This window comes from Dipodomys ordii, unplaced genomic scaffold, assembly GCF_000151885.1.
Source record: "Dipodomys ordii isolate 6190 unplaced genomic scaffold, Dord_2.0 Scaffold199, whole genome shotgun sequence".
Taxonomy (NCBI): Eukaryota; Metazoa; Chordata; class Mammalia; order Rodentia; family Heteromyidae; genus Dipodomys; species Dipodomys ordii.
In genome coordinates this window covers 2,662,745-2,683,481 of record NW_012267415.1, presented here as the reverse complement: position 1 = coordinate 2,683,481, position 20,737 = coordinate 2,662,745, and the positions used below count along the sequence as shown (strand labels likewise).

Genomic DNA, 20,737 nt, shown 5'->3' with positions numbered 1-20,737 from the left:
GCTCACCGCACGCTGGTTCCCAGGTCCCCCGAGCGCTCGGCTCCCCGCAGTCGCCGGCGGCTGGACCGCGGCGGACGCCGCAGCACCCCGGGGCTGGTTGGAGAGCTCAGCCAGGCCCCTCCCTCCCGCCCTCCCCTCAGCCTCCCCTCCTCTGCTCCCTCCCCGCAGCCTCTCCGCGTACGAGTTCCGATTCTCCACCCGGAGTCGTCCTGCTTCCCCTGTTCTCCAGAAAGAGAGAGCCCGAGTGGCAGAGAGAGAGAGAGAGAGAGAGAGGGAGAGAGGAAGGTGGGCGGGAGGGCAACGCGGCGGTGAAGGAGAGACGCTTGTTTGCAAAGTGTTGCGTTGACACATCTTTAGGATGGAAGTTAAGTGAAAACCAAACAAAAACAAAACAAAATAACAACAACAACAACTCCCAGGCGTGTCGGTGCTGCGGAGAGGAGACGCAAGAAGGGACCGACAGTAGACAGGCCAAGGGTGTTTGGACTGCGCGCTGACAAGTTGTGGAACACTTTCTAGGAATTAGATCTTTTTCCTCCCCTTCATTTCCTTGACTCCTGAAGAAAGAACTTGGCTTTGGATGGCGGTGGAACGTCAGGAGCGAGGGCTGCACACGTGTGAATGATCCGGCCGGCTGGGGTGAATTTGGGAGAGGAATTTAGGAAATACATTAGCTGTTTTTTTTGTGTGTGTGTGGTTTTTTCTTTTGCTTTTGCTTTTGAAGTGCCCTCCGTTAATTTGGATGGATCTAAACCTGCCCCCCATTCAAGACCCCTCCACCCGCTCCTTCTGATCCTGCCATTGGCTCTTCTTGACTTTAATTAGTATCTAGGAAAGTCTCAACTTTGGACCTACCTCCTTTTTTGATACTTATTTTTGTACTTTTGCTCTCTGGGATTGGTTTCTTACACAAATTGGATCCTTTTTAATATGTCAAAATGAGTCTGCTGTTTACACAACTACTGCTCTGTGGATTTATCTATGGTCGGGTGGATGGTAAGTTGACAATGCTTTTCTCCTTGTTCCCCTCCATTTCTTTGGGTCTGAGGTGGTTTCTAAATTAAATGGCATTCTGTCTGTTATTCGGATTTGGGCCTGGCAGGAGCTTTTTAGGGAATACAGCATTTTGGGTCTTTTGTTTCTAAAGGACTGCAAGTGGGACCTATTGTTATTATTGCTATTGATGTTATTCTACTTAATTAATTGAGAAGTTGAGAAGTAAATGATGAACATTCAGCTTTGTTGGGGGGGGGAGCAACATGAAAATAAGTCTCTTGAAAGAGCCCAATACTATTGAACCTGCTATCTATGTTGTTCTTATTCCTCTGCCTGAACTTTGGCATAGAAATTGAAGAATTATAGTGACAGACACTCCAAGGCAGGCCCAGTGGGTTGAGAATTTGAAAGTGGGCATCTCAGAGATTAATGTGTATCACCTACATGTCAGTGAATGCAATTCTAGCAGGAAATGAGAATGAAGAATTTAGATCATGGACTGTCAGAAGTGAGACTGGGCAAAGCTCCAGGAAGAGGGTACATGGGCTAAGAGTTGGCTGCAGGTGTGGACACTGAGTTTACTCACCAGTGTCTTCACACAATGGGGACCTGGAACAGGTGCGCTAGGTGTCTCCCTCTAGGTTGAATCACACTGTCAAACACATAGCCTTCTGCCTGATTCTCCTATCTTTTGTTCCAAGTGCCTTTCCTGGGATATTTGCACAGAAATTAAGTTTCTTGCGAGACCTGTACAAAACCATTCCTATAATTGTTTAGAATGAAAAGTGGGAATAATCATTAAAATGCCCTTTGGGGGGGGGTTGCCATTCACTGAAAGTCAAAAGAACATTTGGTATTAGCCTTCTAGGGACTTTAATTTTTTTTTCTATCAATGAAAAGTATTGGTATAAAGAGGGAACTAAGCTCATCCCTGCCAGAAATGTGGACTGGAAGGCTGTCAGATTCTCATTCCTGCACTTGCCGAAGAGCTGAGGTATATGAGTCTAAATATTTGAGCTATGCAAACTTTCCTTGAGCATTTCATTGAGGATGAATTCATTATTTGGGACACTGCCTATTTTTGCCCATCTGTGAGAGCTAACTTTGGTCTTGGCAGCTGGTGTTGCACGAAACTAATGTATCAGACACAAAAAGGAAGGCTTTCTATAAACATGAGGCAATACAGATGAGTTTACCTACTGTCAAGTGGCTGTTTTCAATCATGGACTACAGGAGTACTTTTGCCCCTCAGCGATAGGAGGGAAAGGGTGTGTGTGTGTGTGTGTGTGTTTGTGTGTGTGTGTGTGTGTGTGTATTCACTGCTTGATTCTCCATATGAAGTAGTCAGACTTGACCACTGTGAATTACACTGTGACAATGCATTTTTCTCAAATACATTTACATGTACAGTACATATGCATTACCATAATATAAAGGTTTATAAATTTGTCCCAAATGTGTTTGATTTGGATGATAAGACTTAGAAACAGCTTTTTAAACAGTATATCTTCATGAACCATGATTTCATGATATGTATAAACTATATGTTAGGTTATAGAATTGTCCTTTTTAAAAAAATCAGTGTGTCTCCAAGAGGAATACAGTTACATTGCTCAGTGCAGTGACAGGAAATCAGAAGGGCTTGGTGTTACAGAATATAATTACCATTACAGGCGGTTTGGAGATATATGAGACAAACGCAATTAACCAGCTTGCTAGAATAGTGCTAGCAAGGAGACACCATTTCTCTCTTCCTTTCACTCACTTCCTCCTTCTTTTCCTCCCTCCCTCCCTCCTTCTTCCTTTTATTCCTCCCCTTCTTCTCCTTTTTTCTCCCTCTATTTGATTCCTCTCTTCCTTACCTCTCTTCTCCTCATCTAAGGACATATTTTTGTTGTGATTTAGCAATATAAGAGAAAGGGGGGTGTTTGGGCCATAATGTACAAGACAATGTATAGTAATGTCAGGGGAAAAAAAATAGATGCCCAGGTTTAGAAGAGAGACTAAGAAAGCAACGTTAAATTGTGCTTATATGAAACTACTTCTATATTTAGCATCTTCTATGTCAAGACTAAAGGAAACCGTGGACACTGAATTTGAATGTTGAGCATACATTTGACATTGGATTGCCTTTGGATACTTAGAATGATGACAGCTTCTCCTTGGGGATTGCTGAAAATTTGGGATGTGGACAACACTGCCCTCTAGGCTGTTTCAACACTTGGGACTCGGTGTTCACATGGATAACCAAAGGGTTGCTTCATAGGATCTCCAAGCTTTGTAGTCTTCCAGAATTCCTTGCTCTCTATTTACTTATTATCCTCCTTAGAGGTGTGTGCTTATTCTCCACATGAATTTCAAATTTAGAGAAGCTTGTACCATTTCAAAGATATACTGACTAACCTTGTGCTAGACACAGGAATTAATTTTATTCAGTGACAAATGATACATAGATTTGCATTGATATTTGCTTGGTAGGTTATTTATATGTGCATTTTTATAGTGTATGAAAAACTGTTGGAGTTTTGCCTCCTCATGGAAGATATGCTCTGGTATTATTTATGATTTCTCAGGATCCTGTTCTGGTAACAATCCATAGTGAAGAAAAAATTGAATTAGTTGAGAATTACACACAAACTTTTTTCCTTTACTATATAATGAAGATTTCTCATTTGATAAGACTAATTATAGGCAGATTTTTTGTCTATTATTTATTTGATAAAAGAATATGTATTGTCTTTAGTCTTTGTTTCCCAGATTTTCTTTGTTTCTTTCAAATCATACTATATTTACTTAATCATTTACAAGGAAATAGTGTGAACTTTAAGACTTTTAATTCCAACTTTATCCTGTACCTCTATCTGGTAATTTAATAGGACTTAAAAGGTGCTTTTAAAATGAGAAAGATTTCATCATCTCTGCTTCTTAGCTGTTCTTAAGTGAAAATGACACACCTAATGTTCAGGGAGATGAAGATAATGTGTGTGCATAGTGCAGGTGCATAATATCATATAGATTCCTATATATTGCTAAAGTGCTCCTTTCAATAATGGGCTCATTATTGTAACCATATGTAGCACATTTTAGAACTTAAATTGCATATAAGTTACCTGAAATCTTTTCTTGCAGCCATTCATTAACAGCACATTTCAATTGCCTTTGTTTGTATAGTCTTTGGTGGTATACAAATATGAACTATAAGCCAAAATAATTTCTTGGATCACCCAAAATTTCATTCTTTTTACTTTTATTATTTTAATTATCCTTAAATAAATGTACAGAGGGATTTTATGTCAACATGCCACTTTTTGAGTACAATGCATCTTGAATAATGTCATTACTTTTGGAAGAGAAAGGAGGAAAGTATGAAATTATTTTAGCTGGTGGCTGGTGGCTCACACCTGTAATCCTAGCTATTCAGGAGGATGATACCTGAAGATCACACTTTAAAGACAATCCAGGCAGGAAAATCTGTGGGGCTCTCATCTCAAATTAACCACCAGAAACCCAGAAGTGGCACTGTGGCTCAGTGGTAGAGCACTAGCCTTGAGTAAAAGAGTTCAAGGACCCAGGCCAAACTATATATATATATATATATACACACACACACACACACACATATGCACACACATATCACATATTATACAAAGAGAATCATCTTGTCCCTTTGCCCCCAGTATAATGTGGCATATTTCAGAATTGAAATATGGGTGAGTAGATAAGCACATTGAATAAATGTGGAAACATAAGTAGTGATGAGGGGCACTTTTGTGTATGAGGAGTGGTGTGTGTGTGTGTGTGTGTGTGTGTGTGTGTGTGTGTGTGTGTGTCGGAATATGTGCTTAAGAAGCTCCTAAGTCTGTACAAGATAAATTTCCATGTGCAATTTGGTTCTCTCAAACAATTAAAAAATAGGACTCTCATCGTATTTTTAGATTTTCTTCTTTCTTGTTTTCTATCTTTCCCACATTCCAAGTTCTTTCTACTTTAGTTTGTTTTCTGCTTTTGCTCAGGCTAGCTTTGGACTGTAATTCTCCTATCTCTGCCTCCACTTCTATATAGATGAGATTATAGGTGATGACACCTGGTTTTAAGATTATAAGCATGCACCATTACACTTGGTCCTAGAATAGTTTTAAAGAAAATAATGGGTAGGTTTCTTGCAGTGTCTACAGGTAAAGACCAGCCAAATAATACACTGACTGTAATATTTATCTTCTTATTTTTTCAAAGTACTCATTAAATAATAAGTGAATAATTATAGTAGTCAAATGAGAAATTTCTAAAACCCTTTCAAGATTTTAGGAGGGGGTTGTACCATAATGAATTATGGTACAAATGTAAAGAGTGGCATACTCACTCAAAGTATTTCCTTCTTACTAAAAACCTTTGTGATTCTCCCCTGTTTGTAGGAAGTCCTGAGGATCATTCATTTGTCTAGTCCTCTGGATTTTAAATACATTTTACTGTGTTAGCATGATAGAGTATGTCTGTAACCCCAGCTACACAGCAGGCATTAGAAAGACTGCAGTCTGAAGCTGCCCCTAGTTAAAAATGGAAGACCCATAGAAGAATTTTGCCTTGTGATTAGACTCATAACTACTCAGGAAGCTGAGATCATAGGATCCAGGATAGAAGCCAGCCTGGGCATACAAATTCAAGATCTCTTCAATAAATTAGAAAAAAAAAGCCAGAAGTGGAGATATGTTTAAAGTGTTAAAGTACCAGCCTTAAGAGAAAAAGCCAAGTCCTTAAGTTTAGATCTTTGAGTTCAGGCTCCATGATCACTGAGCCTACACATACGCATGAAAGACCTATCTGAAAAAAATAAAGAATAAATGGATGGGGTTGTGGTACAAATGACAAAGATCCTATCTAGCAAATGTGAGGCTTTGAGTTTAAACCACATTTCTACCAAGAAAGAAAGAAACAGCAACAAAGAAATGTATTATTAATATTGACACTTCTTACAATGCTCTTATCTTTGTTTGATGCCTCATGCAAATATATCAAACTAAAGCCTTGTTCATTTTTTTCTGGTTTCTATCATAGAAAATAGTTTCATTATTCACAAATTCTTTTCCTGACCCCAAACAATGAATCCTTCTTAACTGTTCTCATGGTCTATATTTAGCTTGCTCTCAAATCCTCTGAAATTTATCCTGATACCAGCCTCTGTGTTTATGAAGTTTTCCCTCCAACATTAGAAACATTTTTAAGTGTGTGTGAAGCTGGAAGAATTATAAAACAAACATCATAATATTCTCACCCAGAACCTTCCATTATTTTCCTGAATATATTTTTGACTACACATCTACCAATTTATCCATTTTATTAGGTTCCCATTAGTCTTGTTTCCCTATTATAGTTCTCTACACAGTGTCTAGAGGAACCTTTATGTACATAAGGTACATGCTTTCCTTCAGCTCCTATCATAAAAGTTTGTGAGACTCTACAAGCTCAAACCCTTCTCTATCTTTGGCATTCTTTTGGCATTCTTTAGCTAGAAGATAGATTGGAATCTTTCTTTTTGGTGTTCTTTTCCTATGCATCTGTTCTTTCCTCTACATGGAAATGACCTCATTTAGAACTTTGTGTTGGTAAATCTTTCAGTTGATTTAATCAAATTCCAAATCTAACATCATCTCCTCAGAAATGGGGATGCACTCCTTGGCTTTCCATCATTAGACCAAATGGCTGATGCCACCAACTTAGAAAGGAAAAAGGGTATTGAGGCTCACAGATTTGGGAGTTTCAGGCTGTGATTCATTGACTTCATAGCTTTTGTGAGGCAGGACAACATGACAGAACAAAAGAGACAAAGTGGACGAGGCACATTCCCAATCATCTAAGACCCTTCCTTTGGGACATACTTCCTCGGTTTCACTGCTTCCTAATGTCCTTTTGAAGGACATTATGAATCCAAGTTATAACAATAAAATTTCAGATCTAAAGCATCACTGGGCTTTGGAACATTGTTGAGCTTTCCCCTTTACTTGCCTTAAAGTATTTTCATTAGTACTCGTTATATGGCAGCTTGTGTGTATATATATGTGGTTTGTGTGTGTGCACGTGTGCATCAAGAACTTTCAAAGGACTGACTCTTTAGCCTAGTTACAAGCTGTGAAGATAGAGGATCACAGCTATCTGGATCTTCGTGGAAGACGTGAAATTCCTAGGTCAGCCATGTCTGACTTTCTTAGTGATGCCATACTAATCAGCATGACTACATGTTTGTGTTTGCTCCTGAATCCCCTAGAGGCAGGTTGGGGGTACACACATTGTGGGTTTAGCTTCAGGCGGAGAATTCTGAGCTTGAGACCTGAATATTTTGTAATAGGTGATTGGGTAACTTGTCTAGCCCTTATTGTAGATAAACCAAACCAAAACAAACATTAAATCCATTCCACTGGACCCTAATACAATCCACCTTCTGCACTTGTAGTTGACCATTTACATTGAAAGTACATGAACTACATCTCAATAAATATCCCTGAGAACATACTTTGAAAGAAAGCAGTAGTTAGTACATCTGGTAGGAAGATGAGCAGAAACAGGAGAACAGGAGAGACCAACCTGTTCTGCCAACATTCAATAAGACATTGATTTGCTTATCATCTGACTCATTCACACAGATCCTAGGGCAGGGACTTGTCCCTGACTGTCATGTTTACCAATGTACCTCCAGATCACTGAATGAAAACATAGTAGTCAAATATTTTTTAAATAAATGAAAATGTGCTTATAGAATGTTTATGTGATGTTTTCACAGCTATCCCAACAGATGACTCTTCAGTTGTAGTTGCATTATGTATGTGCATGCATGCGTGTGTGTGTGTGTGTGCACACGCGCAAGTGTCTGTTTATGTGTGTTGGGTGATGGGTAAGATCAAATATACATGTCAACTCAAATGACATCATAATTTCTCATAATGTAATATTCTGCCTTATACCTGGCGGAAGATACAGAATGGAACACTTGCTCCAATAGGCTACTTTTCTATCAAAAGATAATTTCTATCATGCTGATTTTTCAGGATCTTTCCTGATTCTTACCAAACACTGCTTTGTTTTTAGCCCACTATTGAGTGCTATGCACGTTTTGACAAGGCACTCCTTCATGTGATTCCAACATGCCATGTAAAAAGATAACACTCTCACATTGGAACTTCTACTTATGTACTGGTGTTTTCCAGAACTGCGATGTTTCTGTATCTATGGGGAAGATTTCACTCTCTACTTAAATGTAACTGAGATATATCCAGGAAATCAGCAAATGGGACTTTCTTGGTGTATTAATCAGTTAAGAAAACAAGTTAGATTGTACTTACAAATTGATTTGTTGAGTGGTAATTCTCTTGTACTACTTTTTAAAAATAATAAAATATAATTAAAATAAAGTCAAGGTGCATTATGCTAAGAAAAAAAAGCAATAAGTAATAGAAAAATAAGTTAGAGAGCATGAGTGAAATTTTATTTTTCACAGTAGTAGGACAAAAAGTTGGAGAACATGAGTGAAAATTTTATTTTTTCAAGCTGAGATTAGGGCCAACATAGATATTACAAATGCTTTGCTATCAAATTTTTCCCAAGTAGCTTTATTGACATGTGTCATAAAATACATTTTGAGTGTGTTGGTCAGTATTTTTAGTATATAGACAGATACAACAATTCCTAATGTTTCATTTTAGACATTTTTGTCATCAAAAAAGTAACCTTATACTTTGTTTCTTGTCTAGCAACTCTTTCTTAAACATTAAAAAAATCAGGAAAATAAAACACTTCTTTATATTTGATTTCTGTAGATTTTTCTATTCTGCACATCTCATTTAAGGAAATCACTCAATATATATGGCATTTTGTGATTCATTTCCTTATTTCAAGCATAATTTCAAGGGCAATGCATGTGACACTTATCAGTACTTCATTCATTTTTTATTGCCAATTACTATTCCAGATCACATATCCTTTGAATTAATAGTTGATGGACATTAAAGTTGTTCCCATTTTACCACTTTTCACATCAACATTCATGTACTCATTTTTATTCAGACATATGTTTTTATTTAACCTATAGTGGAATTGCTGGGATATATGGTAACACTATGTTTAACCTTTGGGCCATTGCAAAAGGTTTTCCAAAACAGATATACCAGTTTGCATTTTACAAGCCATGTGTGGGCTAAATATTATTTCTTCTTCTTCTTCTTCTTCTTCTTCTTCTTCTTCTTCTTCTTCTTCTTCTTCTTCTTCTTCTTCTTCTTCTTCTTCTTCTTCTTCTTCTTCTTCTTCTTCTTCTTCTTCCTCTTCCTCTTCCTCGTCCTCTTCCTCCTCCTCCTTCTTCTTTTGGTATCAATCCTGGGGCTTGAACTCAGAGCCTGAGCATTGTCCCTGAGCTTCTTTTGCTCAAGGTTAGCACTCTACAACTTGAGCCACAGCTCCCATTTCTGGCATTTTTGGGGTAGTTTAGTGAGATAAGTCTCACAAACTTTCCTGCTTGGGCTGACTTCTAATCACAGCTCTCAGATCTGAGCCTCCTGAGTAGCTATGACTACAGGCATGAGCCACCAGTGTCTGGTTTGTATGGTTTGAGTATGTAACTAAAGAGGACTTTGGCTGGTCAAACTAACTTGGGGCTTGTCGAAAACACATTTTTGCAATGCTCTCCACATGATGAGTGGTACCTGAGTCTTCAGGTACCTGAGTTTTGTTGCTGACTGCAAACCCATGTGTGGCCACACCCATGCAACTGTAACAAACATGCTGTGACTTGTGTGTTTCCATTGCATCATAAGCAAATCCCAGAACACATGGCTTCCCCTGTGAATAGTGTTATGAATGGAAGCAGTAAACAAGAGACACACACCAAATATAGCATTTTTTTGTTAGCAAATAGAACCAGCTTCCGTCATACTGCCTTTTGTTCTCTTGTTGGCCGATTGACTTCCTTTTTTTCAGAATTTTCCTTTAACCTAGTGTTGTTGTTGTTTTACAATATCAATTATGAAGAAGACAGATCTTGTGTAAGATTTACATACTATGTTCTAAATAAGTATGCCCAGTTCAGGAATTCTTTTCAAAAATCAGTGCCCAGTCTCCACTTATGTTTATCTTGGACAAACACATTTCCTTTATATAGTAGAGATAGTGATTGTAATAACTTTTCACAATTCTTTACTATGCATATTTATATTTGAGTGGTTGTATATATTGACAAAGAAAAATAAAAGTAAAATTAGTTCTTTGGTGGCCAGAAGCTCAGACAGAGACAGAGAGAGATTTGATTATAATTTTCAACCCCTTAGCCAACTTTAAATGCTGTTAATGCTATTTCTGTATAATGCTTTATTTTTTATTTTTATCTATAAGTACATTTGAAAGATACAAATTAACCTGGGAAAAATTATCCCAAACCACAACCATCCATTCTTTTAAAAAGCAATCATTGTTCTGTTGTCCAGTCTTTATGTACTTATTTCTGTGTTTTGATGTAGGCTCATGATACACACATGGATATAGAAGGTAGACAAATATTAGTAGTGATTCGTTTATAATTCATATTTACTGTCCATTTGCAGCAAGAAGTACTTCAGTTTTGTTTATGAATTAATAAATTTAAAATGTACATCTTAAAATGAATAGTATTTGTTTATAATCATTATAATTAGAACAATATACAGCAGAGCAATTTTAGCTCAGGTGAGTTAAAAGTCATTTTTAAAATTTCTATGACAAGGATTGATGTGGGATCACCCTTTTTTTTGATTCTTAGTCTTTTTGGAAATTAGCTGAAAAGCATGAACTTTGACTTACCATTCCCATAGAAATACTTTTTTAGTTAAAACAAGAATCACCTAGATAGAACCCGTCTGAAATTTAAGGTATTTATCCAAAATCACTGGCTCATAGTATATCCAATTAAAATGCTCACATGTAAGATAGAAAACAAGGCAACTTTCAAAAATAACTACTTAATTATTTTGCAATGAACTTTGTCTTCATTGTTAGTGTTTACCTAGCAAGTATGAGGATTTAGTAAAATCCCCAGGAAGGAAGTAGGGGAGGAAAGAGAGAAGGAAGGGAAGGAATGGAAAAGGGAAAGGAGGAAGGAAATGAAAAATGTAGGAAAGCAAAATGGAATAGGAGAGCAGAAAAGAGTGAACAAGAAGAGAGAAAGAAACAAGAAGAATAAAGTGCTTTAAATGTCAGGAGCAGAAATGACAGAACATAGATTCCTATGATCGTACCTCCCACTTCTCTATCATGGATTCTAAGTCGAGAAGAACGTTTTATTTTTGCAATCTCTTGTACTCATTCTCTCTCACTCTCTTCCTCTCCTCCTTTCTCTGTCCTATCTCCTTTTCATCCCTTTTCTTTCTGTCTTTCCTTTCATTTTGCCTTTCCTTTCCCCCCTCCCTTCTCCTCTCCTCTCCTCTCTTCTTCTCTCCATTATTTACTTTTTCCTTTTTCTTTTCTTTCCTTTTCAGATAGTACATTGTCTTGTAGCTCAGGCTGCCCTGGAACTCTCAACCTTACTCTTTCAGCCTCCTAAGTGCTAGGACTACAGGCATGTGTTACTATACTTGGCTCGAATATAATCTTTTGAAAAAAAAATGCCAGGCTCACCAATAATTCATATTTTTTGTGGAAATGGAAATTGAAAGACTTAGAACATTTCATGGTCTTCAAATTAAATGAAATGTTTTTTTACATCAATTGTTTTCATTTAATGTTGAGTTAAAAGCTAATAATGCAATAATATTTCAATGGTATGTGAATCCCCCAACTGACACAATCTTTGAAGTTGTCATTCACTTGAGATTTTCAGCCTCCTTTTCTCCTTAAAACATGGCCACTAATGCTGTTTAATAACTTCATCAGTAAGGAAGTGTTAACAGACTTAGCCATTTTTATTCCTCTGATTGGTGCTCATGAAAACATGTCCTTGTCTTTATAGTTAAGTATGTTTTTAAGTTTTTCAATCCTACTCTTGTGCTTTGAAAGCCTGGATAATTTCAGTTTTTAATACACAATGAAAGAAAAGAGAATCAGGTAAGTATTTGTAATATGTGGCCCCATATTTTGAGTGAAAACAGCTTTTAATCTTTCACCCCATATTCATGACTGTAAGATATGCATAAATTGAGCTGTTTGATGCCTGCCCTCTACTCAAATCCAAACTGAAAACTTTTATTTCACAAGAACACTTTCCAGACTATCAGATCTACATGTAGTTTTCTGTTGAACTCTTAGTATGTTTGGAGTGTTTCAGTTGACTCTTAGAAAGCTTTCTGGGTTTTTGATGCTTTCAATAACCCTGTCTCATTATGTTAGATTTAAATTCCAATTTTCTTACCTTTTCTCTTCAGAAATTTTTATCTTGCGAAATGGGCATGCAAATAAAACAGCCAAGCAAAAGTTGACAGTTTTATCTCCAGGAGGATTCAATTCTAAACTGGGACTGCTGCAGGAATGTATGCATGAATTTTGCATCTGAAATGATCCAAGAAGTACAAGGAAATACCTGGGAAGGGTGAACTTCATGAACTATGAGGGGTCATGGTTGGGGTGCATTGAAAAGTAAAAAACAACTTTGAATAAAATGGACTGGATTAGCATTTGACACTCAACTCTACAGCAAGAAGACCAGCTGATATTTAGTTCTACAGATTGTTAGCATTCACATAAAACAGAATTATTTAGCACTGATTGAATCCTTTTGATAATCAATTTGGGATCGAATGCAAAAGAACATGTGTCTGCTTTGTATGACCCCAAATTCTTCCGTTTTCCCTTTGAGCAGATGACATGCCTTCTTTACTGACTGGTTCTTTAGGGGTTGCTAGGAGAAGTGCACCGATTTGGTCCCTTCTTACTGAGCAGTAAAACTAAAGAGTGTATTGAGTGAGAGAAAGAGGCAGAACCAGTACAGGCCATGAATCATGACTTGTCTCCTGTATGTCCACTTTGCTCTCATTCTTTTTCTCCCTCTAAAAACTTTTGTTTTTACCGATGATGCTTTCTTTCAGACATTATCTTTAATCCTTCTGGAGTCTGAGGGGATAGGGTTGCTAAAGAAAGACTGCTGCTAAGAGTCCACTCAAAGCAGTAATAAAAGCCTTGAGAGTTATTCATGGGGCCACATGAGTAAGAATGCCCAAATCAGTGAATAGCTTCAGTCAGCTGCCTTTGAGATCCTGTGATTAATACCTTCTGTTTTTAATGGGGAGGGAAAAGGCAGACAAGAAAGGTCTTCATACTACTTGGCCATTTTGTAAATTAGATCTTATACATTGTCATGGCTTTTGACAAAGAAGTTTCTCAGTTTTTGATACCTGCCATAGGCTTTTCTTATACATCATTTTATGAACTCTTATTGGTGACTACTGTTACATAAAATTAAATGGTAAAAATAGCCCAAGTGGGCACTTATATCGGTTTAGCAAGTCTTATGATTTTTTCATGACATTGAAGTAAAAACATGACATTAGCGATAAAAATATTCAGAATGTGGCGTAGAGAGATCTGTTTCACAACATCTAAATAACAGTTTTGTTTGTTTGATAAAGAAACTAATTACAATACTCTTGAGAGTTTAGAGAAGCATCTAATGAGAACGTGTTAAGGGTGGCAGGTGTTACTTTCCCATGAGCACTTGGATGTTAGAGACAGTTTGTGATTTACAAACAAGTTGTTCTTTATATTTAGATGTGTGTGCACATATGTGTTTTATCGATGACATAGTTCAGTAGGAAAGATTAGATTTCTGTGTAACTGAGATTCCCCCTGTATCTTTCATTTACATTACATACACAGTAGAGTTCAATGCCATTGCTAGAGTTTTAGAAACCTTGTTGATAAAGGTGTAAAGATAGAAACCCTGTCATTTGCCTGACTTATGCCTAACACCTGGGACTTCGCAAGTTGATGCTTTTCTGTATTTTTTTTCAGTGTGATCCTAATGTCACATGATCTTTTAATATTTATCTGGTAAATTAAGCCAAGCCCTAGTTTAAAAATGTGTATTCTCTTTCTCCTTTTTTATTTTACATTTTTTAAATATAAAATATTGCAGTATGGTGCTTAGTATACATCTTTCTTCCAAAAACCATTGATAAATTCTATGAGAACAAATAACATTTAAAAATTTGATGTGATGCTTATATCATGTTTTGCACTTATGGAAGTGAAATATCTTGTTAAGAGTTGGTAATACCCAAGGGCAATCAGTGATAAAAATGTAATGATTGGTGAGTGATGTCTAGAGATCAGCTTTAACTGAGGTCTGATTTAACATCTTTATTAGTACTATAAAGGAGAGAACAAAATAATGAAGTTACATATCCAATATTAGAACACCATCACTTCCTCTCCGCACACCACTCAAACACAAGAATTTAGACAGAGAAACCTCTTAGCAGAATAAGAACCATTGCTTTATTTACTATATAAATGTAAACTAATTCCTCAGGGAAATAACCAGAAATCTAAGTATCTAACTAGAGGGAGAAGCCAACAAAGCAATAACACTGAAAGGGCTCAGGGGATAAGTGTGGGAGAGAGGGCAAGGGGAGATTGGTTCAGATTAGGAGTGTTATATCCCAGTTGAAAGGTCACAGGATTATAGTACCATTTTGGAGTATAGTGCATCACTAACTAAGGGCACTGTTTCAGTGAATGTTGTTTAAGTGCAATTAGAATAATTATTTTATGTTGTACTTTACTGCCAGAATATGAGAGAGATTTGCAGAATAGCAGAACTTAGTACATAAATGTCTGTAGGAAGAAAAAACTCTGTCTTCTAAAGTGGGGGAAGATGGTGTATATTATCTCTATGTACCCTGACCTATACAGATTAATAGTAATATGACTATGAACCCTGTTTGACCTTTTTATATAGTAGAGGGGAAATCAGCAAATACATTTAAAATATTTCAGGTACCCACTTTTTATGACTGTATCATACAAAAAATGCCTTAGAAAAATGTTTGGATGTAAAATACTCATGTCAGGATCATTGTTGAATTAAATAGTAGGATTTGCTTTAATATCTAATTGCATTGTACAGTTCAAAAGGAAAAGTGCAACCCACTATGGAAATACATAAGAATTATAATCAGATGCCTTCATTGAACAGAACCCATAATATAATCCCTTTTACTACTTTCAACATTAATGAGATCTTATTAGCTGGACATAAGCTATTGAGGGCTATTCAATTTAAGAGAATGGGAAAATTTTTGATAGTTTCTGCTCTATAGAGGGCTGCAAAATGATAACAGGTGTGGAAAATAACAACGAAGACTGGCTACATAACTTGGGAATCGTTTCGTGGTGTTTTATTTTTTTCCTGCGTTTATGATTTTAAATAAATTAATAGTTGAGTGTAAAATAGCATCCTGTAATTTGATTTTCAAATCACCTCTCTTGATTGGAAACATTTCAGATCTGCAATAGACATTTCCTACAAGCTGGCACTCAGGCTTTGGTTATTGTTTTCTATTATTAATGATAAACCCAAGAGAACGGAAAGAATGTAGAGCTGACTGCCAACTCTTATCAACTCCTTGCTGATCCTGCCATCCCTGGTTGCCTGTGTTCGTAAAATAAGCATAATGCTGTAGAAAGAATATCCTGGAACTTTTCCATGAAGGGAAAAGGCAGTACCTATTCATGGTCATGTTTCTTAACTTTGCCTTTGTTGGGAGAAAGTTGGCATATACTGCATATAAATAAATGATCAGGGCCATGATGTAATAAAACTTTGCTTAGATACACAGAAATTTCAGGTCTCTGTTATAATGTCGCAGGTAAGTTTCTTGGTATTTCTATAATTTAAGAAATGGAATTTCTATTTTAGGGGTCATAGCAAGAATAAGGAATGAGTAGCACTGGGCGTTATGGTGTTGGGTTCTATAGAGAATATGACCTGGCTTGTCCTTTGTATTAGATGCATGGTGTGGTATGTGTCTGGAAATTAGAACTCTCTCATTTCCCCCAACTTCATCACTCTTCTTCCATTCTTTCAGAAAATGTGAGACCTTTTATGACATACAGTGGTCTGAGCTCAATAGACCTCATGATGAGTTATATATGTTCACTTTCTTCCCTCTGAGGCCTCTGATTGAGGTACCTGTCCAGCTTATGTGAGAATCTAAAAGGCTGCCCAAATGAAGCCTTGTGATAAAGTTCATTTGGCAGCTAACTTGAGCAAAAGGTCAAGAAGTAAGCATGAGTTGAGATTGCTGTTTGAACAGTTGTTTCTAGGATAGTGTGTTCATTTATAGCATGAAATAAGTAGATAATGGAGAAGTGTGGACACATTGTACTCGTAACCTGACTGATGGAATTAAAACCTCTTTGTAGAACTACTTAATAATAAAATAAAATAAATATTAAAAAAGATAGAAAGATACTGTGCTTTTCATTGTATATAGACGCAGGGAGGAGATTCTTGAAAGTGGGATTGGATGTTTCCTTGAGAAAGGCTCAGTCATAGAAGAGAAGTAGTGAAATCCATCTACAGGTTTTTAAAGTGGATTAATGTTATTAAAAATACAAAGTAAGACTGCTAGGAGAGTGATAGTCAAGATGGAAGGGGAGGGGTGAGGGAAGGGAAAGAAAGCACAAAGGCAGAGAATGAACTCCAGAATAAAACAATGAGGTCATACACTAAATTTGAAGGGATTAAGAGTGATTGAAAAACTCTAGGGGAGCTCTACTTGACAGAATTGGAGTAGGTGCAGGGGAATTAAAGACAGGGTAAGTGGGAAGGGTGGTAGGTGAAACTTCTCCATGGGCTTATGTTGAAACTGGGGATTTGGTTGAAGACCCCAAATATTTTTGTTGTAGTTTTCTTTCAGACTGTACAGGGGGTAAATGTTTTATCTTTTCTGAGTGCTTCCCCTAAAATTGAAGCTATCAGAAGTTCTTTGGTATCACTTTTGGATCCACTTGTTGAGCCTAGTGTAAATTCAAATTCAGCAAGTTCAATATGTTTCTTTTCTGATAGAGGGTTTTACATCTTTAAAAGTCAACACCATTGGGTGCCAGTGATTCAGGTCTGTAATCCTAGCTACTCAGGAGACTGAGATCTGAGGATCACAATTTGAAGCCAGTCTAGGCATGCAAATCAGAAAGACTTCAATTAACAACCCAAAATCTAGAGTGGGCCTGTGGCTCAAATGGTAGAGTATCAGCTTTGAGAAAAAAGCTCAGAGACACTGCCCAGGTCCTGAATTGAAGCCCCATGACCAGAACAAAACATCCACACACAAACAGAGACATACACAAAACACAAAACCAAACCAAACCAAAGATCAACAACCAAAAAACCCCACAGGAACCCATTTCATATCCATGGTTTGATTAATTTTATTACTTATGTATTTATTTATTTATTTATATATTAGATTTAAGTTGGACAAATGCAGTTTTGGTTCAACATACAACTTTAACAGAACAGTGCATCTTGGTCAATGTCATCCCTTCCATCAGTCTTTTAGCTCATTTTAGATCTACTACATTGTATGTGACCCGGTGCAATTAAGCTATGTAAATTTATTTTTATAAATGATACCTAGACAGAAACATAGACCATTTCTGCTCTCTGACTATAGATAATTTCATTATTAAACCTTGCTGTGGAAGTCAAACTTTTTATCTTCCTAATCAAAAAGGAAACTCTTGCATAGAGCAAGAGAAGCCCAAACAATGGTATTTCAAACTCAACATGGCCTTTGACCAACTAGATGGTGAATGGCTTAAGGCACAAAGATAAAGCCCAGCAGAATTTATACAATGGAGATTCTCAGCTTGCTGTACAAGTAAGTCTTGTCCTTTTATTCCCAGTCTTCAGGTAAAATTCCTTAGTAGTATTACTCGCTCCTGATATAAAAGGAAGCTAGAAATAGAATGGAGTTGATATCTTAATATAAGAATAAAAATAAGTGAAGAGGGTCCCATGACAGAGCCCATTTCCTGAGTTTTCAACTGTGATTTTTCTTTTCTATGCTATTTTATGCTATGGAGCCAAATCATAACTAATATTTGAAAGCATGCAGGCTCAATGACATAATGTTATTATATCTCATCAATGTATGTGTGTGTATGTAAGTGTAAGCATAAACCTTGGCTAAAGTTTATTTTATTAGCATTGCAAATGATGTCTTAATAATTAAGTTCCTACTTACTTAATTTTAGAATTATTATATGTATTATATGTTTTTAGAAATAACAAAATACAGCCAGCACACTCACCCTTCTTTGATTTCTATTTATTACCTATATTAATTTTTTAAATTATTCCCTTTTATGCAACTTAAAATTCATATTTCTGCTAAAGAGAAACCCTTTTGCCTCTAGTGCGTATTATTCTGTAACAAATAGCACATATATGTTGAAATGGATGGTCTGGAGAGAGGGGCTTATGCATAAAATTCATTTTCTTAGTTTTATGATTAGGCCAGAAACTTGTGCACTGCATCTATGACAGGCTGCATTGTCATAACAGCTTGTGAGCTCAGAAAGGGCTACTTTACTAATGAGGCATATACAAGAGAAAACAACTATACTAAACCACAGGATAGACCTATAATAAAAATGGAGATACTGCAAAAGAAAACACACTAGACTCACTTTCCTTTTTCCTCTGCTTTGTGATTCTACAATACACCATCTTTTTATAGCATTTCTTAGTCGTTTTTTTTTATAGTATTTCTTAGTAGCTTTTTTGGGGGGATGTTTGTGGGGATGTGGGGGTGAGGGCTGGTCCTGGGGCTTGAAATAAGGATCTGAACCATGTCCCTGAGCTTTATTGCTCAAGGTTAGTGCTCTACCACTTGAGCCTTTATTGCTCAGGGTTAGTGCTCTACCACTTGAGACAAAGTTCCAGTCCTGGCTTTTTTGGTGGCTAATTGAAGATATGAATCTGGCAACCTTTCCTGCCCCAGATGGCTTTGAATCACAGCCTTCAAATCTCAGTCTCCTGAGTAGCTAGGATTATAAGAGTGAGTCACCAGACCAGGATCTGACTACCTTTAATATTAATTCCATGTGGAGGTTATAAAGAGTTTGAGAAAAAATATAAATTTGGAGGATTTACTTAAGTATAAAATATACACTTGTAGCCTTGAATGAATTGAATTTGACTATAACCCAGATGATATAAATATAACTAAACTATATTTTTGGACCCTGGGGAACTAATCAAAACCAGTGGGAAAGCTTTATTACACCCAATTCCAATAGATTGATGTCTATATAAACTTATATACTGCTAGATTATTTCTTACTCCCCATTTAATTTGTATGTGTTGAAACTAGGGTCAGCTCAGCTAAAGGAATATTGATAAGGTAAACTATAGCAAGGTGCTGGTTTAAATAATTGTGCAATTAATAAACTACACAGTTACATAGAGAAGCTGAGCTGTCCTTACAAATGATAGGAATAGTAAGCTTTCGTGAGGGGATTTAGAACATTGGTTTAAGGCATTTATCTCACACAAAGAGACAAGTTCCCTTCAGTGGGAAACTAAAACATAGGAAGGCTTCAAGATTTGAGTAGCAAGTTTGTGAAGTGATAGTCAGCCTAAACAAGTTACAACAAGATAAAGTCCTCAGATTAAGGAAAAGGGATGATAGTCACACTGATCTGCCACTGTGTTTCTCAGCTTCTTTGTGTACTGCTGCTAAGACCTTTGATGAAGTCATCCTTTCTTGATCTATTCACATAAGAAATGCTAGTCCTCTTCCCCACTCCTGCCACCAAACTTATACCTTCTTATATTCAGGGAGGCAGTATTTAGCAAATTTGGTATCACCAATTAAAAGGTGTAATTTTCTTATAGATTCACGAGAATCAGGCAACAAAAAGTACAACAAGAATGTATATTTGTAATTAAAAATACTGCTTATTGTTAATAACTTTATTCAGAAGGAAAAGGAAGAAAAACTGTATGCTATTTCACTGTGCATTTATGATGAGAAGCCTAGTATTAATTTATTTCTTTGATTTATATTTGAAGACTGAGTAATACTGGCAACATCATATTTCAGAAAAAATAGAGTATATTTTTAAAATAAATTTTGTGGCTTGAATGCACAACTAAATCAAACCTCAGACAAAAAATACAATGTTTAGGAAATTTGTGTTAAGGCTTAGCAATCTAATAATATAAAGTCTTTCCTTTTTTAATATAATTAATACATTTTTATTGTGAAAATACCGTACAGAGGGTTACAATTACATGAGCAAGGTAGTGAGTACATTTCTTATCAAGCATTGTTGCCTCTTCCTTTGTTTCCCCTTCCCATTTCTTCCCATCTTCCCTCCACCACCCCCCCGCGCCAAAGTTATAAAGTTTGTTTTTCGACATAATGTCCTATACATCTCATTGTTGCAATGGGTCCACCTGTATCCCTATTAAAACAATTTGTTTTTTCCCTTCCCCTCCACAAGTTATACCAACATCAAATACAGTGAAAACAGGGGTTGTACCATGGGGGAGGGACATACAAAGCAACAAAGAAATAATCTTATAAATATGTTAGAAATAATAGAAAGAAAGTAAAACTATTTAAGTTCTTATCTTGGGGTTCATTTAACCTAACAGCAACTTATCTGACCTTTTCTGCTTGTTATGCAAATAAGGGAAACCATGGGACCTATGTTTCTTTGCGCCTGGCTTACTTCACTTAATTGTGTATATATACCGTATTGTGTTGATCCATTCATGTACTG

General features: G+C 36.6%; 1 protein-coding gene across 5 annotated transcripts in view; it reads left to right on the top strand.

Moving 5' to 3' along the window:
- The first annotated feature begins 714 nt into the window (after positions 1-714).
- The window catches only part of Robo2 (roundabout, axon guidance receptor, homolog 2 (Drosophila)), a 519,781-nt gene continuing 499,758 nt past the window's right edge, over positions 715-20,737 (top strand). For 3 of the 5 annotated variants that reach the window (XM_013034887.1, XM_013034886.1, XM_013034885.1), the window contains exon 1: positions 718-996. In XM_013034887.1, the coding sequence (XP_012890341.1) occupies positions 939-996 (58 nt within the window). In that variant the 5' untranslated portion in view covers positions 718-938. Of the gene's footprint in view, positions 997-20,737 lie in introns of all 5 variants that reach the window. The other 2 variants (XM_013034888.1, XM_013034889.1) reach the window with 2 other exon arrangements.